The 27,847-nt window shown below is 38.6% G+C and overlaps 1 protein-coding gene across 1 annotated transcript; it reads left to right on the top strand.

The window, feature by feature from the left end:
• The first annotated feature begins 213 nt into the window (after positions 1 to 213).
• DYNC1LI1 (dynein cytoplasmic 1 light intermediate chain 1) lies at positions 214 to 26,184 on the top strand. Its single transcript, XM_030967280.1, has 13 exons — positions 214 to 408; positions 703 to 776; positions 11,568 to 11,684; positions 13,181 to 13,411; positions 16,577 to 16,746; positions 17,902 to 17,995; positions 19,646 to 19,781; positions 20,161 to 20,272; positions 21,847 to 21,906; positions 22,067 to 22,111; positions 22,636 to 22,756; positions 22,927 to 23,085; positions 25,218 to 26,184. The coding sequence occupies exons 1-13, from the start codon at positions 242 to 244 to the stop codon at positions 25,328 to 25,330; spliced, it is 1,599 nt and encodes a 532-aa protein (XP_030823140.1). The 5' UTR covers positions 214 to 241; the 3' UTR covers positions 25,331 to 26,184.
• The last annotated feature ends 1,663 nt before the right edge of the window (positions 26,185 to 27,847 follow it).

Below are 27,847 nucleotides of genomic sequence, written 5' to 3'. Positions count from 1 at the left end.
ACACCTCGCACAGGGGAGCAGCGCCGAAGGCAGCCGGGCCGAGAGCCGCTGGCTGCAGCTCCGGGCGGCTGCGGGACGCGGCTGAGGGGAGCGGCCGAGGGGAGCGGCCGGAGCGCCGCTGCCCCCGCCCCGGCCCCGCCCCCCCAACATCCGGGTCCCCGCCGGCGCCGCGGCGCCGCCGCCCGCTCCGCGTCCCGGGGAGGCGGCGGGGCAGGGGAGGGAGGAGGAGGCAGCAGCGAAGATGGCGGCGGCGGTGGGGAGAGCTGGCTCCTTCGGCTCCTCTTCTTCTTCCGGGCTCGGCTCGGCTGCCAGCTTTTCTTCTGCTTCCTCCGCCGCTTCTACGGCCACGGCCAACAACAACAACGCGGAGCTGCGGGCGGGAGATGAAGACGATGGGCAGAACCTCTGGTGAGTGCCCGCCCCGCCCCGCGGACCCGGGCGCGCTGGCCGCCGCCCTCGGGGCGCCTCGGTGCCCTGCGGGGGGCGAGGGGAAGGGGGCTGGATAATCCCCCCGCCCCTGCTGGCGCTCAGCGCCTCTCAGTCACTGCGCTTGGGGGGGGGCACCTCCCCTTGGCAGTGGCAGCTCCTGCCCTGCCCCCCGCCTCTCATGCCGTAGCCCCCCCCATCCCCAGGAGATGGCGAGGGTGGGGACCGGGAGGAAGCGGGAGACCCTTCCTAAGCGCTGTCGCCTTTCCGTGCCAGGTCCTGCATCCTCAGCGAGGTGTCCACGCGCTCCCGCTCCAAGCTGCCTTCGGGGAAGAACGTCCTCCTGCTGGGTGAGGAAAGCATCCTGATCCCTGTGCCTTCCCCTCCGCACACTGACTGAGGAAAGCATCCTGATCCTGCCCCCATCCCCGCCGCACACAGCCTGGCCCTCTCCTGGGTGCCTGGAGCTTCCCTTGTTCAGCGCCCCAAGGGGAGGGGGGAGTGATGGGTGGCAAGGCGCTGTCTTAACCCTCCTGCTTCCTCCCTTGCATGGCTTTGCTTCATTTGGGAGATTGTCCACAGATGCTTTAGATATGCCCCTTATCGTAGGTACCTCGCCATAATACCCTACTGTCCTTCCCCCACCCTGGCTCCATAGGCGGGAATGGCTTGGATGGGGAGCTGTTATTGTCTCTCCTCGGGGGGCGTGCGGCTCCCGGAGCCGGCGGTGCCGCTTGCCGGCGCCTGCGGTGTGTCATGCGGACACAAAAACCGCTTCCGTGGCCCGAGCGGCATCAATGACGGTGCTGCCTGCGGGCCGGAGGGCGGGGAGGGCCCGGGGAGGGCCGGGCGGGCTCTGCCCTGCCCACTCGCACCCAGCGCTGCCGCCCCGGCGTCTCCACCCAGGGCCTTAGTCCAGCCTGGCCCTCGGCAAGGTGACAGGTATGGAAGGGGACTTTGATAGGGCGGTAATGAGACACCCAGCTGCAATTCATGAAGGAAAATGATACGTCAAAATTAAAAGCTTCGTGAAGGAGAGGGAGAAATGGATGCTCTCAAGTGTATGTGTATGAATAATTATTAGTACTATTATTAGTGCGGTGTGATTTTGTTATTTTTTTCTCCTGAAAGACTATTGAATACTATTACCAGTAGACAACATAATGAGTTTAGGTGTATGGATTTATAACTAGCTGCTTCTTCTGCTCCTTTTGCCAACCTCCCTGTCTCCAGAAAGAACCGTGTTAATATTTGGAAACAGGGTTAAAACTCAGTAAAGATATTCTTGCAGACTGTACACACTATGATTCTGCGTAGTCTTGTGGCTTATACTCTCTTGAGATTCTTCAAGTTAGGCTTTTTTTTTCCCCTCTGTAATCCTAAAGCAATCACTGTGATCCTTTTCTTCCTGTTTTGATAAGCTGAGGGGTTACTTAAAACTGAGAAGGAGACTGAGAAAGAAAAGACTGTGCAAGGATGATAGCATGGTCTTTTGAAGCTCTTACAAGACTTTCTGCCCTTTAATTTGTTGCTTTGTATGTTATGTAATTAAGTCGGATATTGAGATTGGAAGTTGCAGTGATATTAAACAAAGGAAATATTTCATAACAATTGACAGCTTTTTATGTGACACTTTGAACCTAAATTGGATGATTGTCCTTGCTGAAGTTGGAAGATTCTTCTTCAAGCTGTGATCCTTGTCAAGAAGATTACACTGTTTGTTTTTCCCCTCTCTTTGTAGTCAGGTAATCCTTAGTGCTCAGTAACTGGAGACTTCTTCCTTCAGAGCTTGAAAGGATATCACAGATTGTTTCCAAATGCTCACTTAGTTTGTGCTCTACAACTGTTGTATATAAATTTCTTTCTTACCATGTATGTAGAGCTTATGGAATGGCTTAATGTAATTAATACCATTTTCCCTTTATTTGACTGATGCATTTTTTTTGGAAAATGTACAGATTTATAAAAGAAATTCTAGTTCTTATTTAGGAATTGTGTTTTCATGGAAGGCCTTGATCCAAGAGGGGTTTAAAACCCCCCAAATTTGGCATGTATTTAGGAAAAAGAATACCAGATCTGAGGACTGGCCAGAGTCCAAAACCATGGCCATGTTTTTCATGGATTACCTGATCTTTGTTGTTCACTTGCAAGTCATGATGCTTCTCCTGAAGCACGCCATCACAGGAAAAGGAGGGGTCTTATGTATTCTGTATTGGACAGATTCAGTATGTGAAGTTCCGTCTATCTGGATTCTTGAACTGTGTTTACAGTTTCTTTGTTATCAAACATTTTCTCTATGTTCAAGCTTTGGTCCTTTAGATAGTTTTGTACTAACTTTTGTTACTGATACAAGCACTTCCTAGCATGATTATTTTCAATTTCTTTATACTTTCAGTACTTTCGAGGAAAAGGTGTAAAGCTGACCAGTATCTTGATGGTTTTCAGTCAATTTGTGGCAGGCAAATATTTACTGTATAAACAGTCATATTGGTCAAAACTTGCCAGATGAAATATTATTTATAGTAACAAATGAGTACTTATTTTAAATATAAATTGCATTTAAAAAATCCCTTAAACCTCTAACATCTCATGGCCCCACCCTGAAAAACCAGCTGGAAAAACCCACCATGTAGTGTTCTTTTGTTTGCTAGGACAGGTTTTCTAATTTGTCTACAGCATTTTTATTTTTCAAACAGTGCATATAGTTGTATGCCTAGTTGTTCTGGGAACCTGTCTGTGACTGGCATGCTAATTCTGCTATTTCAGTATTTATTTTTAGCTGTGTTAACATCTCATTTTTAAGAACCTGGAAAGCAGTTGGAGTTATCTAACTAAAAGAGACTGGAATGCCAAATGTTAATCTCTAGATATGGCACATAGTTTTGTGAAGCGAAGGTTAACAAATAATGCTGGTAATCATTTGCTCAAAATCAGCCCCAAATTAAATTAGTTGACTTACAGTTTTACTTCTCTAAAGTTGTTCCACTTGCAGACATTTTTTCAATAACTATTTTTCTTTAAAGTTTAAACTCTGATTGGCACCACATGTGGCATGAAGTTTCTCATCTTACTGTGGTATGAACACATAATAAAAGTGCAAGCTTTTCTAAACTTTACTGCAAGTCCCTTATGCTCTGATTCCCAGGTAGTTTTGTCACAGTGGCCATAGCTACCTCGTTTAGCAAACTATACCACTAGAAAATGTAAAGTGTCCGTGCTTTCTTAAGGAAATTAAGTGCTCTCATTGACATTTCTAGCTACTTTTTGTAGATAGCTGAAGCAGTGTTTTTGTTGCTCTTGCTTCATTTTTTTTTCTCTTTTTTCTTCTTCTCATGGACTGTCTTTTGCTCACTTGTGTAATAAAGGTAGTTCACAGGAGATGGTTTTTGTGATGGGAAAACTGATGGTTGTGGCTGGGAGCTCTCCTGTTCATTCCCTTTCTGATATATCAGTGAGTGGAGTAGAGGGGAGCAGCTGACAACTCACCATTGCAGATTGAATGGAATCCATAGTGCTGTAGAATGTGTGAAGGCTTGAATTCAGAGACCTGAACTAATAATGTATCCAATGAACTGCTGCATGCATTCAAGCAGTAATGTTCAAAGTCATTCCAGGATGCACAGGACACAGGCTTCCAGCTGGCAAGTGAATTGGATGGTTGTTTTCGATCTGGCTTTGTGTTTCATACGTTCCTCTGTCTCTGAAGCACAGTATATTCTCTGCCTGAAATTTTAACAATGTCAGGCCATCCAGTGACACTCATGTGCCTGACTCTCTGTGTCTGTATTGCACAGTCACTAGTGGGCTTGGGTTTTTTATGCATTTGATGATAAAAGTTTTGAGTTTAATGGGCAGTGAGAGTTCAACTGCCTCATGTCCACATTTTCTCTTTACCCCAGACATCTTACTTCCCAGGGCTAGGCCTGTTTGTTTGAATCTTGGAGCTCTGCTCCTGTCCAGTGGCTGTAAGGATGCTTGGAAAGAAGCACAATCCACAGCTAATTTACAGGTACACTTTTCTGTGTGTACATGTACCATTTTCTGAAATAATGGCCATTCCCAATATATCTTCAAGAGCAGGTTTAGCTTGCTGCTTTCTTCTAGTGGACTTGTGGAATATGAAGAACTCAAAAATTAAGTTTTGATACAGCAAATTTTCATGAGAGTGTAAAATCTGCTTACTTAAATTTGTACTCAACACTATAAAATTTAGTTTTTCTTTTATTTTTTCCTTTTCAAAAAGCTGATAGCTTCATTGTTATCATTTAATTATCGAAACTGATAAAATACTGCTTGTTCATACTATCCATATTATTAATCTTAAATATTTTAAATTCCCTAGTACTGCAGAAGTTAACTCAGAGGGTTTCTTTTCGTCCTCCTCTTGTAACTAATTCACCTTCTGCAGGCAAAGAAAGCCTTGCAAATGTAGTCAAATTGTGTTTAGGTCAGCAGAGTTATGCTTCTAAAGTGTCAATTGTTTTGATGGGGCAATGACCTAGATAAAATTCTAATTGCTTGTTTTGTAGCTCCATTTTTTTAGCATTAAGTAGTACTTCTTTGTTATGCCCTTCCTGCTATAATACCCTTTCAAAATCCAGGATTACAAGGATGTTGTGTAGTAGAAGGCACTTAGAACAGCATGGAAGGCTTTGAAATTCTTGAATTGCATTTATTTTAGTTGGTCTCCTTGGTGTCAGAGGTGCTGCTGGTTACTGGATCTATCTCAGAAATAGCTCCAAAGGTGAAGAACAGTGAAAGGAATTGTGCTTCTGTGTTCTCCAGGCAGGTTAATGGCAGGAGTACCAATAAAGGTGTCCCGTGGATAGTAACATGGGATTATTCTATTTTGGTAGTGAACCTGGATAAAATACACTAGACAACTTCCTGCTATGTTAAAGGAGAAGGACTGAGTTAGGAATGGATGCTGTTCATTGTCACTGTAGAATTCTCTGCAATATTTGCCTTCCTCTGGCTGTGGGTCTCTCCAAGCACAGGTAACACCATTACTGCTGTACCTGTTTCCACAGCCAGCCCATGTATTCTTGTTGCGCAGGACATGGCTAAAGACTTGCTGGAAGAGTTGTCTGCAATTTGCTTTCTGTCATGTTGAAAGGCTGAAGTGCAATTAAGGTGCTCCTCAGAAAAGTTATTTAATTTTTCAGTGTCATAGATATACCAAGTGAATCGTATGCGAGGGGAAAGACTTATCTGGCAGAGTAAAATAAACTTTGAGAAGGAGACAATGTTTATTCAATGAGAAAATGAAAATTTAGTGACAAGTTATTTGTAAACTTGTTATGGCCTACTTATTGTGAACTTCCATGTTGGTTTGAGAGATTGTATGCTTTCATCAGCATAATGAATTTTGTTCTTTAATTCTCTGAAAGCAAACTAAATTTGGCTTACTCTGATTATTTTGGTCTTGTTCTGCAAAAGACTTTCTTCAATTAGTACAGAATGTGTAAACAAGCCTCTTTCACTAATATGCAGCTGTAGAAAAGGCAGTTATTAGCTTGTGACAAGTATTTTATCTTGAAAATAGCTATAGTGACATGTGCTTGGTTCTAGTAGGAACAAGATCATTATGTCTCTACACCACTGTGTTGGGATTCAGGCGTTCCACATGGTATGGAACAGAGATTGCTCTGGGATTCTGGGAAGGCATCTTAGCCCCATTCAATAACTCATGTTTAGACTTGATGGCTTTATTCTATCATACTTAAGCAAGATAGATTTTTCCTATTAATAAAAGTACTCAACATTTTATGCTACAGATATTGAATGTTCTGAATTTTTCTACCCAGAAGCTGTCTTTTGCCATTGTAAAAGTTATAAAGCTGATTCACAAAAGTATGCTTGGGGGTGTGGGGTGTGCAGAAGATGTTAATTTGGGACCATTACTTCTGGTTTTGTTTGGCATTGTTTGAACATGATTTTTTTAGAGAAGAGTTGTAGAATTCCCATATCAAGCTGAATTTTAATTGATGGATTTAAAATGCAAACAAAAAACTTCCTTCAAGGAACCACTAGGATTATAGACTACAAACAAATAAGGTATCCAGTGTTTTCCAAAGAGCTGTTGAAAAAAAATCACAGTCCTACATTGAAGAGGGGCATGCTACCCATACTGATGACACAAAAGAAGTATTCACTTCTTGCTTCTTTGCCTTGACATATTTTAAACACACTGGACACTTTACAATGGAGAAACAATTTAAACAGACAGTCAAAGCTCATGTCCTGCAGATAACACATTGATTGCTCTTCCATGTACAGATTTCTGTGAGAAATGTCTTGTTGTAGGACCAGTGAAATTCTACTTCTGTTTTCATTTGGTAAACTCCAAGAAGTGTGGAAATGGCATGAGTAGTAAGTATCTTGAATTTGAAAACGTTAATTGAAAGTTTGAAGAAGTTTTGTAACAGAGACCCTAAATCATCTCTAATGTAATAGCTTATGGCCGAACAGTTGGTGTAGCAGGACATAGATAAATGCCTATTTGCCTGCACTTGCAGAAGGAGACTTGCTCACCTCATTGCCTACCCTTCCTATCTGGGGGGACCATTCTGCTAAATTCTGTATTGTGGCAGAACATTTACTGATACTTGATTTTCTGCTCAGCAAAGATGTTTTTTTGCCTGGAGTAGTGAGAGGGGAGGAAGCTGGAAAGGATTTCTGTTGTTACAGTTTCCTATATGTTTGGGGGCAGCAGCAAGAAGGATGTTTTCAAAATTTGTTTTGTGAACAGAGTAGCACCTTGGACAGAGGAGCTTTCACAACCCCAAACTGGAGCTCATCAGAGGAATGAAGTAGTAGCAGTGTGTGGATAAAAATGCAACAGCGTTTGTTTAGTTGAGTATAAGACTTTCCATTTTGTTAACAAGACAGTGAAGTACTGTGTGTAAGCAGATTGGTTTGGCTTTGTTTCAGCTGCTTCCTAGCCTGACTTCTGTGCAAAATTAAATCTGTTGTTTTTCTTTTACTTGTATTCAGCTTTGCATAGCACCGCTTGCTAGAAACATCACTTCTGTTTCCTCACTGTTGTATTAATGTGTGAGTGCAGTTTGGTATAATGGAGAATTTTTGTTCTTTAGTATTTACTCTGCAAAAGGAGGCCTTTTTATGTTATTTGCAAAAGAAGGATGGAAAACCTACCTGATTTTTATTCTACCTTGAAATGCTATATCAAAAATACTATGTCAGAAATGTTTTGCACTGTGAGTTTATGTATGGAAGTCAGTTGTTCATTTAATTATCCCACAGTTAAAAATAAAGAGGAAGCTACAGGATTTTCCAGAATTCTGAAATGAAGTGGAGGATGATGGTAATTATTCTTGAAGGTGTTAAGGCTCTGTTTTCTCTATTGCTCCAGTAGCACTTGAAAAAAAATTGTTTCATAATATTAATAGGCAGTGATGTTTGTGCCTACGGAATATGAAATTTTCTTTTTGTCTGATACTAAGCAGCATTTCTTTTTCATATGCTTTAGAGGTATCCAGACACAAACAAAAAAAAAGGTAAATATGTTAAATGTGTTAAGGTTTGTTGTTTGAAAAGCCATATATGAGTATATATGTATTGTGATTGACATTTTTTCTAGACATATATACTTTTATATATGTCCCAGGTAGCAATTAATGCTAGCTGTATTAGTATGTTGTGCATTATCAATCAAACCTCCAACAGCTAATAGACTTTAATTTCCTTGCATATATTACACTCTCCTCTGAGGGGGAGAGAAGATTCTGTACATAGTAAAGGCATTACAATAAAATGTTTGAGTTTTGAGAAGTCTTAAAAGTTAGCACTTAGAATTAATTTGATATCAAGATTTCTAGAAACTACCTAGGAGTTTTAGATAAACACTGGTTTAAGATTTTCTGGTTTGATATTGTTGCTGAAGAGTAGCTACAAAGCAAAAATCTGCTGCTGCTCTTTCCCACCATAACTCAGTATATTCAAAGTGTGTTGACTTTTCAAGTGTTTTTTATTGCAGACTAGGTTGGGAAAAAATAATAACAAGGATACAAATACATTTGCAGTTGCTATGATTTCAAAAGCTATATGCAACATACTACACGTAGAAAGTAGAAGTAGATGAAACCTCAGATCTTAGCATGTTGGGTTTCACTAATGTGGGGTTGGACTAGCTGGCCTTTGGAGGTTCCTTCCAACCCAAACTATTCTGTTATGATTCTGTGTTCTCTTGGCCCAGACAGTTATCTTTGCCTCACCTTTATGATCAATTGTTTGGGCAAAAAAGGATTAAGTCCTCGTGTCATAAATGATGGTCCTGTTTTTACTTCCTCACAGCTTTTTAAATAATACTGTGACTCTAATTTGGCTTAAATGTGTCAAGAACTCTGGATCTCCTATGGGGTATGGCACATTTGACTAGGCAGCTATTTTGTACCTTTGCAAGTGGGTCATCCTGTTTGTAAACTAGTTGATTTATGCATTACTAACTTCAGACTTCACTGATGGATCATTCCAGCTTTCCCTCATGAAAGATGAGTGCTGCTCTCTTCGTGCAGTAACTTGTACAGCACTGTTATGTGTGTCAGTGATCCACCTGCCTGGTCTTGATGTTTTGAAATGTGTGAGTATTTGCTAAGGACAAGAGAATAGACAGGCTTCCTCATGAAACAGATTAAATTCAAGTTGTTCTTGGAAGGAACTGATGGAAGGCTAAAATAATTGCTGTGTGTGCATATGTGTCCAGAGGTACTAATTTTACATCAAATCAATTTGTCTTGTGCTGTACTGGTAAAATTTCTTTCAGTGTAGAGGGGAAAATAAAATTCCAGTTCTTACTTTGCCATAAGGTATTAATTTAACAGTATTGAACTCCAATTTATTTTAGGCATTTGGAAATATGGGGTTGGAGAGGAAATTACATAACACAGAGCCATGACAAGTAAGGGGCTTGTGGGAAGTATGTTTCAAGTTTGCCTATATTGCTTAGCTTGAGCACTTTGTAACAATAGTTTTCTAGATATTAGCATCTGTGTTAGTGTGGTTTAGTTCAGACTATTTAAGTGTATCTTTTATCAGGTGCAGAACTTTTTACAACTGCAGGAGTTTCTTAGACGTGTTGCAGCTACTTTAAGTACTGGTAGATACACACAGGAGATAGTAAAGTTTCCCAAATTCAAGCAAGTTGAAATCTTTATTGTCATCTGTGTGAATCAAACTCTAGTATGCAAAAGAACTTAGCTGGAAGTGATCTGTTCTGAGAAACTCAGAAAGCTCTTAAGTGCAACCCCTCATTAAAAGGAATAACAAATTTTTATTTGTCTTACCTATTGAGCCTTCTGCTGGCAAGCATTAATTGAAGCTACCAATTCAGAAAGGTAAAATAGCTCAATGAATCATACAGACATTGTTGGCAAAGTTAAAGCAGCTTCATAACTTGTCAGAGCAGCAGTGAATAAAGTCTTCTCAGTTATTCATACATGACAATTTCAAGAAGCTTGGATAAGTACAGAATTGAGGGCCGAGGAGGAATTGTAATTCATCTATGGTGATGAAGCTTGAACTCTTCGCTTTTTCATCAGAATTATTTAAAGGATATTTTTACAAGAGGAAAAGCTTGATGTATGACTACAAAGTAGCACTGCTTTTCAATGGTTATTTAAAACTAGCTGTAATTCTTTGCTCAGGTACATCTTAGTTTAATACAGGAGCTCAAAAATCAGCCCTTAAACTGTGGAATAGTTAATGGGATACAACTTAATTTTTCATTTAACTTGTCTATACTTAACTAGCCTTCAAACTTCAGTTCTGATCTTATTTCTCTCGCTTTCTTTCTCAAAATAGATTTCATTTAAGATATGTTCATTCCATTGAGTAAAATCCCCATGGCACTTTAGACTAAGTTTTATGTTTTCCAGTATTAGTGAAATATGAAAATAAAGCTATCCTCTAAATTGAAGAATTACTGTGGCAATCTTGGGGATGTTATGTTAAGCAAATTCAAAATCAGTCCATCAAAGTATGATATCTCTGTTTTATACAGTGGTTGTAGCTATAGTGTTTTTAATGTAGCCATAGTGACATCTATAAGAGCATGGTCATTTCTCTTTAAAGGGAAAATGTCATTATGTTTAGCAGTGAAAGTTACTGCCCTTGAACTTTTGTTTTGTTATGTGATTAAAAGCATGTGTTTAGACTGTCCCTCTGTAGGAGAGACTTGGGAAAAAGTGTTCTGTTTGACACAAAATTAATAAAGTGCTTCTTAGGGACCTGGGATTAACTTTAATTTTATAAGCTGGGAGTGAGTTTCAAGAATTTTGTAATGTCTGTTACATACTCATCATTCTGCAAATTAGAGAAAAAAAACCAAACTGGCAAACCCCTACTTTGTGTCCAAATTCAGCTTGATTACTCTTTCGAACTGGAAAAAATGCATGTGAAGTTTTCCAACTCAGAGACCTATGGCTACAAATGAAGTTTTTCAAGACAGGTCTCTGGCAGTAGTTTTGGTGTTTACATTGTGCATATTCTGTAAGGTTCAGTGGTTATCCAAGCTCCCTTTCGAGGGGAGAGAACAGGAGTGAATGGATCTGGATTGCAGGCTTTTCTCTGTGCTATCCAAACACACACACATGTACTGTAAGGCAGTGGGCTTACTATTTGTCACTTCTTAAATTTTAAGGTGTCTTGAGAACTGTAACAGAGAAAATATTCAAAGAACCAATTCATAAAAGCTGAGGTAACAGATTTGCCTTATTCAGTGTGCTGTTTGAAATGAGAGAGTTCTGAACTGTAAAAGGAGCTTACTGTGAATTAAACTCTACTTTAGAAAAACATTATTACTAATTTGGTTGTAGTTGAAAGACTGAAATTGTTTGAGGTGTTTAACTACTCCTTAGCATATCCTTTTAAAGATGGGTATAAGAGCCTTTTTCAGGTACCATAGTTGGTGGCATAATTGCATTTATCAATAAGTAGAAATAATATTTGAAGCTGAAACATGCACTTAGAACAGATGGATGATTTGGGCAAAACTTGCTGTGTTTCAAAACTCCAATGAGCTCAGTCACCTTGTTAGGATGTGGTTTTCTTCTTGCCCCAGGTGGTTTTAAATATGTAACTGTGATTAAAGACTGAGTGCTATCTTACTTCTGTCTCTCCAGGTGAAGATGGAGCAGGTAAAACTAGCTTAATAGGAAAAATTCAAGGAATAGAGGAGTACAAAAAAGGAAGAGGAATGGAGTATTTGTATTTAAATGTGCATGATGAAGACCGAGATGGTGAGTCTGTATTTGTGACAATATCTTAAACCAGTTTGAAAGCAATGCTTCAGTAGTATGATATTTGAAATGACAGTGGGATGTTTTTGTGTCTTTATAGTATGCAGGAATCCAGCTTATGCCAGAAATTATTTGTATCATAAGGAATTTTGTCTGTGTAATTTCTTCGGTAGATACCAGGAATGACCACTTAAGTGGTAGAGGAGGAGAGAAACCTGTCAAAAGAAAAAGCTAAAAAGAAAAGACCAGGGAAGCAGACTTAGCTGCAGCATTCTGAATAGGTGTGTGTTCCTCATGCCTAGAGGAGGAGGTGCCCAGGCTTCTATCTTCCATTTCAATTGCTGTGGCAAGTAGTTATCCTGAACCTACAGAGAAACCTTTGTCTTGCTGGCACATGATCTGCAAGACTACTGTCATCGACCAATGGGTAGGAAATTGTGCACAATGCTAAAGTAGATTTAAAAAACAAACAAGAAAATCCAAAAACTTGGATGTAGGTATGGTTAGAAAGGAAAAAGTATGTTTAAGATCCTGTTTAATATCGCAGTACCTGGAGTTATAGGATGTGAGTAAGGATATACTGGAAGCTTTGGAGAAAAATGGGAACTCCCAATATAAAATATCCCAAACATGTAGAAGGAGAACTAGAAGAAGTTGGCCCTTTTTTTTTTAATTGAAATCACGTGCTTTACTGACATTCATGTCTGGATATTGGTCTCAAAGATGGCTTGGAACCAGATTTAAGAAGGTTGGGAGTTTGCTTTAAATGTCTTCCTCAGAACTTCTGTAACAGGTAATAAAAATTTACCTGAAAGAAAATGTAACTACATGAAGCCAACTAATTTTGAATCAACATCTCTTCTTTTACTGCAAAAGTGTTTGTGAATTTGTAGTATTGTGGCAATTTTGGGGGGAAGAACAGTGGGATGGTCTATTTGTATGGTGATTGTCCTTTTGCAAATTGGAAAAGTAAACTGTCTATTAAGTCAAACTCAATCATTAAAAACTTACAGTTCTTCAGGTTTTTTGAGTGGCTGAGGTACATTCTAGACTCTAAGAGTTAGCCAAGCATGTCTGATGGAGTTTTGAAGGGGAGACGGCAATCCTTGAGAGATGAGCAGGCCAACAGCTGCAAAAAGATGACTGAGTTCACCCACTTTTTCTCTTCGAAGTTACATGTTGCAGAAAATATTTTTCTACTAAAAAATGGTGAACAACTATTTTGAAAATGTTGAATGCTTTCTCTGGATCCTCCCTTTCAGATAATGTATTTGAGATCTTCAGTTATCAGCCATTAAACATCAGGGTTTGAAAAGCAAGGAGCTTGTCTCCCCACAAGCTGCAGATTGCTGTGTCATTATGTGTGTTCAGTGGACTGATAAAACATCATCTGCTTTCTTTCTTGTATTTTACATGTCCAAAGAACATTCAATGGCCATTATGAAGTGGTGTGTTTCAAGTAAATCTCATTAAATGTTTTTCCTTTTTTTTTGTAGACCAAACAAGATGTAATGTATGGATTTTGGATGGTGACCTGTACCACAAAGGTCTTCTTAAATTTGCAATGGAGGCAAGCTCTCTAAAGGACACTCTAGTTATGTTGGTAGTAGACATGTCTAGACCTTGGACTGCACTGGATTCTTTACAAAAATGGGCAAGTGTTGTAAGAGAACATATTGACAAGTTAAAAATTCCTCCTGAAGAAATGAAAGAAATGGAGCAAAAATGTGAGTATTCTGCAAATACATGGGAATCCATTTAAATATGCTTAATGCTTTCTGCACCATTTAATCTCTCCATTGCAGTCCTTTTCATTCTTTAGAAGTGTTATTTAAAATTAGAACTTACCAAGCAAGTTTAGCTTCAGATAAGTCTCAAGTAGCTATGTGAACAATACTAGTACTTCTTTCTAACAAAATAACAATGTAGGGGGGAAAAAAATTCAGAATGAACACAGCTGAAATTACAGTCTTGCTTTTTATATATTTTTCTAGGTAAGGTTCACCAAGCAAAAAAAAATTCTAAGCATTCAATTTTTCATTTATTTTTTTAAAGGCAAATCACTACATCAGCTTCTTAACTGTTCCTGTAGTTAGCCAGTTAGAGAATCTGGGACATATTCTGTGCCTACCAAAAGTGTAAATTTTGAGAGGATTCATGGCAGCATGGCCATGTCTGGGCCCTTTTCACTTGAAGAGTTTTATTGTAATTATTATTGATGTTAACAGAGCTATGTGTTTGTTGCTCTGTCTGTGTCTTGTCTTTTTAGTTTTAAACATGGAGAACACAAAGATCTTTCAGGGTTTTTTAAACTGCCTGACTGAACTCACAATATAGCTCCATATTACTTTTGAGCAACCCTTGTAGTAGAATTTGAGTCTTTCCCATTCATCTCTCAGTGAATTACTACAAGGAAGAGATTTGAGAAAGCTATTGAGATCAAATAGCATGATTAAACTTTCTTTTTAAGTCTGAAGTTGCACTCTAACTGGTACATTCTTAAGCAATGAGTGCTGATGCTAATTTAGAAATGCAGGTTGTAGCTGTGCTGTGATGAAGCGGAATGTAAGGTGACAGTTGTAGATACTCTGGAACGAGGCATGGGGAATATTAGTTGTTCTGTTTGTCCTTTTAAGAGAGAGATTCTTCTAAGGGAGGTATCATCCTTGAGAATTGTATCTTCCACAAGAAGTTGTTTAGGTGGGAGGAGCTGAGCTCTCTTGGATGTTTTTTGGTTTGGTTTTGGATGTTACTGCATCTGTATTAAACATCTCCTCAAACACTTTCAGGATAGGATTTTGCTGGATGAAAGTATGGATACAGTATCTATGTTATCAAAGGTGTATGGCTGATAGTTTTGCTTCTTTACAGACTGAACAGAATAGAAATACTCTACAAAATCCAGAAAATGTAAGCAATGAAATGAGTAAAGAAAAAAATGCTACTCTGTTTAGTTTTGTCTGTTTTGGTTTTCTGTCATCTGGTCTACTTCTTACAGATATAAGTAATCTGAACATTCGGTATAACAGAGGCTCTGGACACAATCCAGATGTGACTGAAAGCTGGTTTTTGTTTTGATCCTGTTGTGAAGTGACTTCATGCATTGCTAGGCGGGCAGGAGCTTGACACTGCCAAAATGAGGGAGGGAACATTGCTTGCCTGGCTTTTGGCTATGGGATCCCACTAGATTCCTGTGTCAGGCTCAGTGCTCCTGAGAGCTGATTTAACTTGCTACCAGGACTGAAATCTACTGAGGGTTTGTGTGTGTAGTTTTCTGGAAGTATGCTGCTGTGTTCATCTTCATTTCTTGCAGCTTAATTCCACTCAAAGACAGACCCTGCAAGGACTGATTCAGAAAGACATTTGTGGATACATAGCAGCAGTGTGTGAAGGGTTGAAATAGCTCTTCCTCTTCACTGAATTAATCTGTGTTTAATGAATTTGTGTTTCTAAGGAAGACCTGAGATAGTATTCCACAGTTTTGTAGTTGTGATATACTAAATTAATCCTCCTTTTTACTGCTTTCCCTACTTACATAAAGATTAGTGTGATCACACATTGGGAATTTTAGGATCCACTGGAGGATTTATGCAATTATCCCAGGACAGGGTATTATACAGGAAAGACACTGTAGAGTGACTGTCATATTTTGGTGAGAACTCTGGGTTTCAGATACATTCAGTTAATCTAAGAAGCTCTTTGGAGCAGACTTGAATTAGCAGCATTCCCTAAATTAGGGTTGACAGTCTGAGACGATAACCTGTGTGTGTGTGCTTTTTGTTATTGTGAACTCCAGGATCCACAGAAAAATGGAGTAATCTTTGCCTAATATAATTTTTCCTCTAGGGCATTGAAATAAGTTTTACTTTTAATTGCACAGATGCTTTTCTAGGTATGAACTCAGAGGGCTTCAGTCAGTTTAGTGACAGTAGCAGTGGATTAACACAGAAGTGAGGATGTTCTGTAGTTCACTGGCCCTGTGCACAATGCAGTTGAGCTGCTTTGCTGCCTGGCTTCTTGTGCTGAATCAGGATGTGCTACTCATGGAATAGTAGGCAGTGCTGTGGTTTGGTTTGGTTTGGTAGAGCCTTGCTTCTGCTGTGTGGAACAGGACATGTGATGTGAAAAATACAGACATTTTATGTCTCACATGGCATCCCTGACTGTAGGAATAGTAAGTGACTGTGTAATTTGAGGCTTGGGCGTGTGCAGCAGAACATGACAAGGATTTGCAACAAGAATTAGGACGAAGGAAAGTTAGAGTGTAACTTACCGTGCTTGCTACATTTTAAAGTAATATCTGATAATTTAAAAGCATACCAAATGTTTAATATGCTATCAAGTAATTGTAAAGCTAGTTAAAACTAGTATTTATGTATTCTATTATTTTTTGTCTATACTACTATTGAGTCACCATACAGAGAGTGAAGTGTGGACTAAGGGTCTGTAGGTAAAACCTGATATACAGTAGCAACTAAGCAGTTTGTGTGAGGCTTAATTCTGTTTATTCTGACAAACTGTTCCATTAACATTGCCATAAGAATGGAAGGAAACTCACGTCCTTTAGGAAACAGATCAAACAGTAATCCTCAGTAGCAACTGCCTAGTGGTTTCACAATGATAATAAAAATATGCTTTCATGTTGTCCTTATGGGCAGTTTTATCTGATCATGTTCTTCTGGCTGCTGATCCGGCAGATCTCAGACTTGCTAGTTCTCCCTTGTGCTGCACAGAGCAGCTAGCCAGGATTAGGTGCATGCTCCGTTTTTTCAACACCAAGATGCAGAAGTACAGTGCTAGAGAATCAACTGTGCTAGAGATCAATGGCAGTGGAAATCATTGTTGAAATAATAAAGCAGCTGATGTTTTAATGTAACTTTTTTTACTTTCAGTGGTAAGAGACTTCCAGGAGTATATAGAACCAGGCGAGGATTTTCCAGCTTCTCCACAGAGAAGAAATACTTCATTACAGGAAGACAAAGATGACAGTGTGATTTTACCCCTGGGTGCAGATACACTAACATGTAACTTAGGCATTCCAGTAGTAGTAGTTTGTACAAAGGTTTGTTTCATGTTTTAGGTTTTTGCATATTTTATTGAAGTAATTCTGTCAATTGTGGATTGGGGTGGGAAGCACATGGTTATTAAGTTATTCTGAATACCTCACTTAAGAACTCCTTAAAAGTGTTTAATGTTGAAGACTGGTTATCTTCTGGAACCCATTATTTAATGTTATTTTGGAATTAGCTTTTCCTTTAGTTCTACCAATTTTTAAGGAATTGAGAAATACCTCAGACCTGGTTTTGCTTACAGAAATGAGCTAGTCAATAAGCAACTAGAATTCCCTTTGATTTTTCCAGAGTCCTCCATATTCTGAAAATAGTGGGTTTTCTTAATATTTCTGATACTTTTCTGAAGATAAACTTCTTTGAGAGTTGTAGTTAGTGAAGGACTGCACTTTTAAATTTTCTCAGTTCTTAGGGTGTTTATGTGATCTGTTTTGGTTTCTGTTAGATATGTGACCGTATTAAAGAAAACAATGGTGTGGTTCTCCTGTGGCTGTTTTTTATATGGTTTTGTTGTTTTTTTCCCCCCAGCTCCTCAGTTCTCATTGGCATAAAGCATACTGCTTCTGCAGCCTCTGCTGGCCCCCAGGGAAGGCATAAACCTTTTGATGCATATGCTGTTCCTTCTCTGGAAGGCTAACCGTCTCATATGAGCAGCATTTTTTTCCCACCCGCTAGTTTCCTTATATTTTTTTTCTCCACCTCTACACCTTTTTTCTTTTTCTGCTTCCATATTCCTTGCTTTTGCCTCCCTTTGCAAAGAGCTAGTTAGTAACTAGATTAAGAACACTGTCTTTTAATGCCACAGTGTGTAAAAAACATTGGGTAAAAAATGGTGATATCATTTAGTGGTAAGTTTTCAACAGAGATTTTGAGTGGGGAGTGCATTGGAGTGGGGAGGGAGAGTGAATGAAAAGTTCCAGTCACTTGAACTCTCAAGTTATGCTGATTCCATATACATCCAGTTATATATTATGAAAGCCAAAAAGGTTCAATTGTGCTTCTAAACTATCTTAGCAGGTTTTTGTTTTCCTCTGCACCACCCCACCCCACTCCATCTCCCTTTCGCCTTGTGAACTGGATGTGTAGCAGCACTGCTGTTTTAGCAGATGACTGAAAACAGTATATTAATTTTGTGTTTATTTTGACAGTGTGATGCCATCAGTGTTCTGGAAAAAGAGCATGACTACAGAGATGAACACTTCGACTTCATTCAGTCACATATCAGACGGTTTTGCTTACAATGTATCCTTTAACACATCACAAAGATGATATAATTACTCAAGTCAATGTTTATATTAATTATGACAAGCTTAAAAGAATATTTGTGTCTGTATCAAAGTAGGATGCAACTCTTTTACTGTAGCTTGCAGTCTGCTTCAGATACCCCTATGGGCAATACTGAATTAAATTTTTTGGTTTTCTTGGATCTTTTTTTTTCTTTACAGAGCTACTAGCGTTTCTAGTATATCTCCTTACCATGAATTTTCTTATTGCCTCCATTTCCATATTTAGGAAATCAGTTCTCAGAACAGCACATCTTAGCTGACAAGCTCTCTAAAATAACAACAAGATAATTAATTTAATTATGATCTTGCTCCAGATGCACATAAGGCATGTTATTAATTTTGTCCCAAATATGCAGTCTCCTCCATGTTCAGTAATTCTATAGGATGAGTTTAGGATGGAAGGAAAGAAGTCTGAATTGCTGTAGGCAAGGTCCACTGACTTTCCTTGTATTGGTACAGAGACAATGCACAGAAGCTGTTGCTGTGCTATTATTATTTTTAAACTTGATTTTTTAAGAAGGGTATAAAACACTGTCTAGTGTTGTTTAGTCAGATAGACGTGCTGAGATCTAGATTTTAGATGCCAGTAACATGCCTACATTGTGTCATCATTTGTGCTGTGGGGAAGTTTAAATGCTATTGGAGGGACAGCAGGTGATGAATGGAAAAATTAGTTCAAGAGCCAAAGACTTCAGTTGAAATGGCACTTCCTTCAAAGGCTTCCAAGACCTAATTTTTCAAGATGGAATTATGTAGTAACTCTTGTGTGCGGCAGAAGAATATAAAATAGTAGGGATTAGCCTCCATTATTGCATATGCCATGTACAACTTGAAATTCCATTCTAAATTTCACAGACTAGGAATCAGACCCCATTTTCTAAGTTTCTTCTAGGATTTGAATTGCAGGCATGTAGAAATAAATTAGGCAATTTGGCATTTTTATAATCCCAAAGTAAAAATTTCTCTTTTATTAATCCTGTGCATATAATGTGTTAATTTGATACCAAACTGTGCTAGAATACTAAGCACTCTCTTGGTCTCTTAGTAACTGATACATAGTAAACTCATTTGCCTTCATTTCCTTTAAAAGCAGATCACTGTATAATGTAAGAATTTGTTCCCCTAATTAAAAAAACCCAGATGGGAAAGTGGAAGATCTTTGGCATTTTTGAAGCTGCTAGTGTTAGTGCTGCAGTGATTGCAGAGTGGGATAATGAGAACATATAAGGATGTGGCATGAGAATTTTTGTTCACTAAAAGCAGAAGACTGTTTTAAAGGCATTGTAGTGAAACCATTGGTACTGGGGGGCTTTGAAAGGAAGAAGAGCCTGTATTTTACTTGAAAATCAGTTCAAGTAAAGTTCAGTTCTACTGAAAACCACTTGAGCTGGCCTAAAACAAATGCAGAAAAAAGAAAGATTTATTTAAATTACTTAATAGCTTATTTCAGAATGAAATGTTGGAAGTTACTTGACCTGTTTTGCTTTGGTTTTGTATTCCCTTTCAAAATTCTACAAAGTAGCTGACTCTTTTTTGATAGTTTAAAGGTTACTTCATTTGCTTTTACTAACCACTAAACTGAGTTTTCTTTAACATTTTTATTCAGATGGGGCAGCACTTATTTACACTTCAGTAAAAGAAAACAAAAACATTGATTTAGTGTATAAATATATAGTCCAGAAGTTGTACGGATTTCCTTTCAATGTTCCAGCTGTTGTTGTGGAAAAAGATGCAGTATTTATGTAAGTTACCTGCACTATTATATGTACGTGTTTACAAAATGTACCTGTGCAATACTTTAAAAAGCATAAACCAAAAAAAGGCTCTAAATGCTGCTTTAAAGTTCCATGTAACAGTCTCATGAGTTGTAATTTGATGAGGGCCAGTGGATGAAGATTACAAACACTCACTGCTCCAAAGGGGAATGTAAAGCCCAGAGATTTTCCTCTTCTGTTATGTTGAACTAGTCTCTACTTGTTCATACTGATCAATAACCAGCTTGCATAGGAGAATGGGCACTGTGACAGCTTTGCTGGCTCTCAGCTGGGTGCAGTTCAGGAGTGCATGCAAGAATAGCCTGAAGTAGCAACAGACTTTTAAGCCAAATAATTATTTCTCTAGTCCTGCAGGTTGGGATAATGACAAGAAGATAGGAATATTGCATGAGAACTTCCAGACACTAAAAGCAGATGACAATTTTGAAGATATCATAACAAAACCACCAGTCAGAAAGGTACACTGAGATGTCTTTGAATTTAACTGCTTTGCTATTTATTTGTCTGCAGTTTTTTCTCTGTCATTGAGACTATGCTTCCATTTTATCAAAAGTGTCATGTACCATAGGGTGGTGTTATTTTGTTCTTAAAGTTGCTCTTTAGTTAACAAAAAAGGTCATTATGTGTTTTTGTTCTGTATAGCTCTTCTTCAGCTTACACCTTTTTTCTTCCACTGTTACATTATTTAAGACTACAAATACACTTGTTTTGCTTTTAAGGCATATTTGGTATTTAAAAGCCTAAACATGATTTACCGGTTTCTCAGGTTGTTTTGGTTTTTTTTTAAGAACATTTGATTTTTCTCAGAGTTGTTTGTGATTTCATACTTTCTGTTTCTTTTGGAGTATTTAAAATAAGAAAGCTTGAGACAGTGTAAAATAAAAAATAAACATGTGCAAACAGCTTCTGCATATATTCAGTGTATTTTCCATTGTACTATCTAACAAAAGGCCTTCACAGAATGACCTGTAAACATATTTGAGGTTGTTGAACAAAATTCCTGCAGCAGTGGACTCCCATGCACTCAGAGGTTATTGAAGGCAAATATTTCTATAGCTTTTTTCTAACAAAGCTAAGATTTTGTGACTGATCTTATTTTCAGGTGGGAATTATTTTAATGGAGAGAACTAATACTATGTCCTTTCTGAAATCTTTAGGAAAAGTATCAAGACATTTTAAATAGTTCTCCAAGGAAAATATAACTGACAATATTTCCTCTTGCATGGTTATAAACTTCAGGCCTGGGTTATAAACTTTGATACTGATATTTGCCGTGCTTGCTTGGGCAAAATTTTTTATGAGCTTATTTGGAAGGGGAGTGCTTGCAATTTGATGCATAGAACTGGGATCTGAGATGTCTGTGTCCAGTTCCTGCACCATTGTGATGCAACACAGGTGAAGAGTCATGTGTGCCATAGCTACCTATAAAGTAATACTGAGGTGAGGCCTCAATAAATTACCAGAGACAGGGGCATGATGCAGAGTGTGTGCATCCATGAACATTTCTGACTGATCCTGAGACCCCTGAATGGACCTTATAACCATTTACTTAATTCCTTTTTACTGAACAATTAAATGAACTTTTTAGTAGGTCTTTCTACAAATGTATCTACAGCTTTATACCTAACAGGTCAAAGGAGTTAATGATAATTCTATTTCACTTCTAATTAACTTGGCCTAAATGAAATCATGAGGCAGCGGTCTTAAATATGAAAAACATGATATGCAGCAGTCATAGTATTTTAGACATGTACTTCATTATTGAATGTTTTGGTCATATTCACCAGCAGATAAAAAAACCTCTTTCTTTTTTCTTTTCTTTTCTCTTTTCTTTTCTCTCTTCTCTTTTTCTCTTCTCTTCTCTTCTCTTCTCTTCTCTTCTCTTCTCTTCTCTTCTCTTCTCTTCTCTTCTCTTCTCTTCTCTTCTCTTCTCTTCTCTTCTCTTCTCTTCTCTTCTCTTCTCTTCTCTTCTCTTCTCTTCTCTTCTCTTCTCTTTCTTTCTCATATTTATGGTTGTGTTTTTGTATTGCAGTTTGTTCATGAAAAAGAAATCGTAGCAGAGGATGACCAAGTGTTTCTTATGAAGCAGCAGGTAATTTTCTGTCTATAAAACAAGCAACAAGAGTTTCATTTAACAATGAAACTCTTTCCCAATACAAATTTGGGGTTTTTCATTCCCAATACAAATTTGGGGTTGCATTCTTAGTCACTGTAATATCTAAGACTTCATGTGTATGTTTATTTTTTTGCAGTCACAGTTGGCTAAACAACCACCTACTGCTGCAGGAAGGCCAGTGGTTAGTAACAAAAATTTTAAATATCATCACATGAAAATCATTAACTTTTGTATATTTAGAGGGTTGCTTTTATCTGCGCTGTCAAATATTGTTTGATCTAACTGTTTTTAACTACATAGTATTTAAAGACTCATAGTGCTCTCAAATTATGACACTCCACAGTGAGTCACAACAACTTGTATTGACAGCAAGGGCTGAAGGTCCTGGCTTTCCTTTTCGTATGTTAGAATGCATTTATGGCCAGAGGCACATGGATTTTCAGGTTTCTCATGGGGATAAAATTAAAATCTTCTCTTGTGCTTTAGTTACACCAAAATTAATAGTTTTAACAATGTTCTACAAGTGTGAAAAAACTTGTACACAATCAGCAAAATTGAATCCTGTGTTGTTTCAATTGCATGAGATACTACATTTAAAATACAAAAGCTTAGGAGGTGTGAGAAATAACAAAATGCTTCATCTAATCTATTCTTACACTTCAGGATTGTTGTTCAGTTGTTTTTTGGTTTGTTTTTTTTTAATAGGATGCCTCACCAAGAGTTCCTGGTGGATCTCCTAGGACACCAAATAGATCTGTAACATCGAATGTTGCCAGTGTTACACCAATCCCCACTGGGTCAAAAAAGATTGATCCCAATATGAAAGGTACCTCTTTTCTTGTGAGGGCACAAATGCAGCTGGAGAAGCAAAATAATTGCTTTGCCTGCTTGCTTTAATGTGCTTATTTAGATTTCTTAACACACTAAATAAGTATTTACTTAGAAAATCTGTGTTGGTTTTGTATTGTGGTTTTTCTTTCCTTCTTCCCCTTGTAGCTGGAGCTACATCTGAAGGAGTCCTGGCTAACTTCTTCAATAGTCTCCTGAGCAAGAAAACTGGTTCTCCTGGTGGCCCTGGTGGTGTTGGTGGCAGTCCAGGGGGAGGTGGCACTGGAGGTGCTGGCAGCAACTTACCACCATCAGCAAAAAAGTCAGGTATGATTAATGACGTTAAAGATCGACTCAATCTAAATTGAGAGATGGATTGTTCCTGTTAGTATAGTTTATCAAAAGTATGAATACTACTATATTTAACAGAATGTTATATATATATGGTTTTATATTCTATATGGCTTTTTGCTTTTGTTTTCACAGCACTTTAGTATTGCCTTTTTGTGGCTTTTAGAGGAGCAAAGAAAAAATCTTCATGTAGTTTTAGCATGAATCGTGTCTACATGAGTTCCTCATTTTTTCCCTTTGTTTCCACCATTCCAATGAAATGGCTTATGCCATAAGCCTCTTCTAGTCTTAATTAAATAGATTAGGACCATATTTCAAGCTGATTCTTTTTGACGATACTGTCAGTATTAAAATAGCTTTAAATTTTCTTTCACTAGAGTTCTAGCTCTGATGTGATGAGCACTTGGAGTTTGGTGGCAGCCTGTAAAAATACTTATGTGTTTTCTTTTGACAGCTGTTTATATATGAGGCAATTAATAATTACTATTAATCTAGAAAGTTTAATAGTGACTGTGCTAAAGCTAGATGCAGGACTATACTGGCATTTCTTGCTATTCCTATTTAAAATGTTTCTGTATTACTTAAGATCATGTGTACACAGACACCTTCCCTCCCTGCTTCCCCAGAGGTTAATAATGCTCTACTTAGGGGAGAATGCTGGTCTTTCATTGGTGCTTCACACTTCCCACTAACATTTTGTGTAGATTAACCCTGAATTTTTTTTCGCCTGTGCACATTTCCCTTCTCTAAGTGCAAAACTCAGTGGGCTAAGCAAAGTTTGAGTGCTTCCTAATGTGCTGTAGGCAAAGTCAGCAGTGCCAGTTTGAACAGCATATGGAGATTGTTCAAACAAATGCAGCTGACGCAATATGAGGCACAGAGAGCACCCACTGAAAAATCCTGTGGGGAGTGGCTGGCAGCAGGTTTGGATGATGCCAAGCAAACAGAGGCAGCACTCCAGAAAAGTGTTCTGTCTGGGGCTATGGTAGAAACTTCAAGGACAGAATTTAATTATTGAGGAGCAAAACAGTTCTTAGATATTTCCTACTATGCAACAAATGAAGGGTTAGGGTTATAGCCAGTTTAACATCAGAAAGGACTATGTTTTCAAGGAATTACCATAAATATGAACAAATTTGGCTTAGATGTGGCCTCTTCACCTTCCTCAGTGTTTGCTGTCTGTATTTAGTGATATCTGTGTCACTCACTCTTCAAATCTGAAAACTGTCTGTTAAGACAGTAGTTTGGGATTTGAGAATTAATTTTTCATCAGCAGCTTTGGGAAATTCCTCTGCTTAGTAGTTGAAATGTTAGCTGCTTTGATTCTACTAAAGTGTCATCTTTTGTTAAATGATTTGAAGAGCAGCAAAGTTCCTCTGGCCAAAATCACCTTTATGGATAGATCCTGTTAATTTGCATCTTCAGAAAGGATGCTGGGAGCCTTCTGACACATGTGCAGTTGTAGCACATTCTTTTACAGATGCTGTGCACTCTTGTCAGTGTTGGAGTCCTAATCCTGCACTGCCTTTTCCCATGTTGGCTCTTCCATTCTTGCTATAGAACATAGTGGGATAGAAACCTAGACTGAAGAGTAGGAATTAAAAAGGTGGGGGAAAATGGTGTGTTTTGAGCTTAAATTAGGTTAGAGTGTGGCTGCAGAAATGTTTATGCCAGTTCAAGTTAGGGAGGAGATAAGTGGGTGAGGAGAGAAAGGGATTTACCATCTGCAGGTATGTGTGAATGCATGAGCAGTGGTGTCAGGTTTATGCTGATCAAGTACACAAAACTGGCTTTGCTGGGCTTGGTGAAACCACTGATTTTTACATTCAGCATTATTTCAAATTCAAATTATACAGAAAATTGTGTAGAAGCAGTCATAACTGCTAGTCTTAACAGTATTTATTATTTTATACTTTTAACTCTTCAGAAATATGAAAGGATATGACTTTCTCTCTACTGTTTCCTTTCTGTTTCTTTTGGGTTTTGGCCTTATGCCTTAGTTGTGCACCTAAAGCATGCAGTAACAATTTGTCTGATTTGAGAATCGAAGATACCACAGGCTTTTCATAAACATGACTGAATGATACACTGAATGATTTATTTTGTAGGTCAGAAGCCAGTTTTAACAGATGTTCAGGCAGAATTGGACAGAATTTCACGAAAACCTGAAATGGTCTCTCCTACATCATCTACATCTCCCACAGAAGGTGAAGCATCTTGAAGACACCAAATAAAACCAATTGTTCAGTTTTCTGGGATAGTTCAAATTTGCCTCTGCCTCTTCCTTCAGTGACTGGAACTAAAGAACTGAAATATCTTTCAGAACACAAACCATTGATGTCTGTCTTTCTTTTATATGTGTTGCCCAACTTTACAAAAGGGAGCTGTACAGATGGAAAACGGTATCACATTGTGTAGAAGCACTGCTCACAGTGCAAAACCAGTACATTAATTTTTTTTTTCTGGGTTTTGTTGAAAAGTCAGTGTAATTCTGTAAAATTGCAAGTATGTCCACTTAAGTGATAGGGGTTGCTTAGAGCAAGAAAACTGATACACACCACAGGCACTTAATTTATATTGATTTCCCAGTCTGTTAGGTAAGTTTAATACTATCTTAAATAGATTTAACCTCTACATGAGAGAACTACTGCTAGTTTTTCAAAGAGAAAAATAATTGCACAAATCTGTAATAGCAACAAACTCCAGTTATACTTAAACACTTAATTGGGAATATGGTTAAAAAAAATCTGTTTCATCTCCACTGAAATTTACACTGCATTCAAAAACCCATGCAAAAATTCATTCCAGGTATGAGACTAAATTAGTGGCCAGGTTTGTTGATTTTTTTTTTTTGTTTATTACTCTTTGATTAATTGCAGACACTGAATAAAAGATGTATAAAGAAAAAGCAGAGGTTAAATGTACAGAATATCAGTATCCAGATTTGTCTATATATATATGGCTCAGCCTTAATGTCCCCCACTATGTTTCCCACACTACTTATGGTTTAAAATTGGTCATCAAAACTGTAATCAGTTAATAAAGTATTCTCTGCATTCAAATTTAAATAACTTTGATTGGAGCCATGGTGTTCTTGTTCGTTTACAGTTACATCTAAGGATGTAGTGCAAAACATCTTAAAACATGCTTTTATATTTTCACCTCTCAGTTAATAACATCAGTGGCAGATATTTAAACTTCCTTAAAACATTGTTTCTGGAAGGAAGGGGATAAATCTGCAGTGTTTGTTCCTAGGAGTGAAACTAGCTTATCTGACTTGGGTGGCTTGTGCTGCAGTGTTTTCAGAGCACACATTAGACTAAGGATCCTGCTGCTGGCTGCAGTGTGTTGTCTAATCTAAGTAGTAGTTGACCAAAGTTAGGACTTGACTTAAGCTTTCAGTACACAAATGTTGAACATCGCTCTTTCCTCTGTGAAATTTGTGGTTACTTTCTGCTTACAGCCTCAGACTAGGAAATGTAAAAGATTTATCCTGATCAAATGATTGCCAAGACATTTTAATGAGTTCAGGTTTTCTAGGGTTTTTTTTTTAATCAGTCTTAATTTCTCTGATTTGTTAGAAATCTCTGTATTTTGAATATGGTGGTACTCTTCTTCCCCAGTTCCTGCATTCTGTAGTGGTTCTGGTGAATTCACAGAATGGGTCAGGTTGGAAGGGACCACAGTGGGGTCACCTTGTCCAACCTCCCTGCTCAAGCAGGGTCATCCCAGAGCACATGGCACAGGACCATGTCCAGGCAGTTCTTGAATATCTCCAGTGAGGGAGACTCCATAGTGTCCCAGGGCAACCTGTTCCAGTGCACAGTCACCTGCACAGTAAAGATGTTCTTCCTCACATTCCAGCAGAGCTTCCTGTGCATCACTCTCTGGCTGTTGCCTCTTGCCCTATTGCTGGGCACCACCAAGAAGAGCCTGGCTCCATCCTCTTGGCACCCTCCCTTTGGATACTGGCAGACATTGTTGAGGTCCCCTCGCAGTCATCTCTTCTGGAGGCTGAACAGGCCCAGCTCCCTCAGCCTTTCCTTGTGAGAGAGATGCTCCCTTCCCTTAATCATCTTTGTTCTCCTCCATGGGACCTGATCAGGGCTCCTGAGGAACCCAAAACTGGACACAGCACTTCAAGTGTGGCCTCCCTAGGGCTGAGTAGAGGGACAGGATCACCTCCCTTGACCTGAGTTACCTCCATATTTTCAAAATACCTAAATTTTTTTAAGAGCAACATTTATCTAGTTGTGCACTTAACTGCCTCAAGATAAGCACACTTGTTAAAATAGAAGATTGAACTGTCAACTGAGAAGTTTCAGTGAATGTTCTTAGCTGTCTTTAACTGCAGCCCTGAAAATTTTGCTTATGTCAACAGTTCAGTAAAGGTTGGGGGGGACACATGGGGAAATGCATGACCTGCTGATGAACAGCTGTATAGAGTAAATTGTTTGGAAGAAAAAAATTAGGCTTCTAATGATGGATGCATGGCATGCATCAGTATCAGAACAGTTGTCTAGGTTCAGTATGTAAACTTGAAACTGAATTTGGAGTGTGCTTGAGAGAAAGGATCCTCTGATGATGAAAAACAGGACCCATTCTCACACCACTGCAGTGGTATGGGTATGTGTCATTAGGGTGGAACTGGATTTTAAGGGCAACATTTTAAACTAGTGGATATTGTCCATATTTTTGAAAGACAACTGCAGTCTCTAGGTTAATTCCTTTGGGCATC

The sequence above is a fragment of the Camarhynchus parvulus genome, chromosome 2 (genome assembly GCF_901933205.1).
Source record: "Camarhynchus parvulus chromosome 2, STF_HiC, whole genome shotgun sequence".
NCBI classification, from domain to species: domain Eukaryota; kingdom Metazoa; phylum Chordata; class Aves; order Passeriformes; family Thraupidae; genus Camarhynchus; species Camarhynchus parvulus.
The sequence above is the reverse complement of the archived record's forward strand: the minus strand, read 5'-3'. Positions and strand labels throughout refer to the sequence as shown.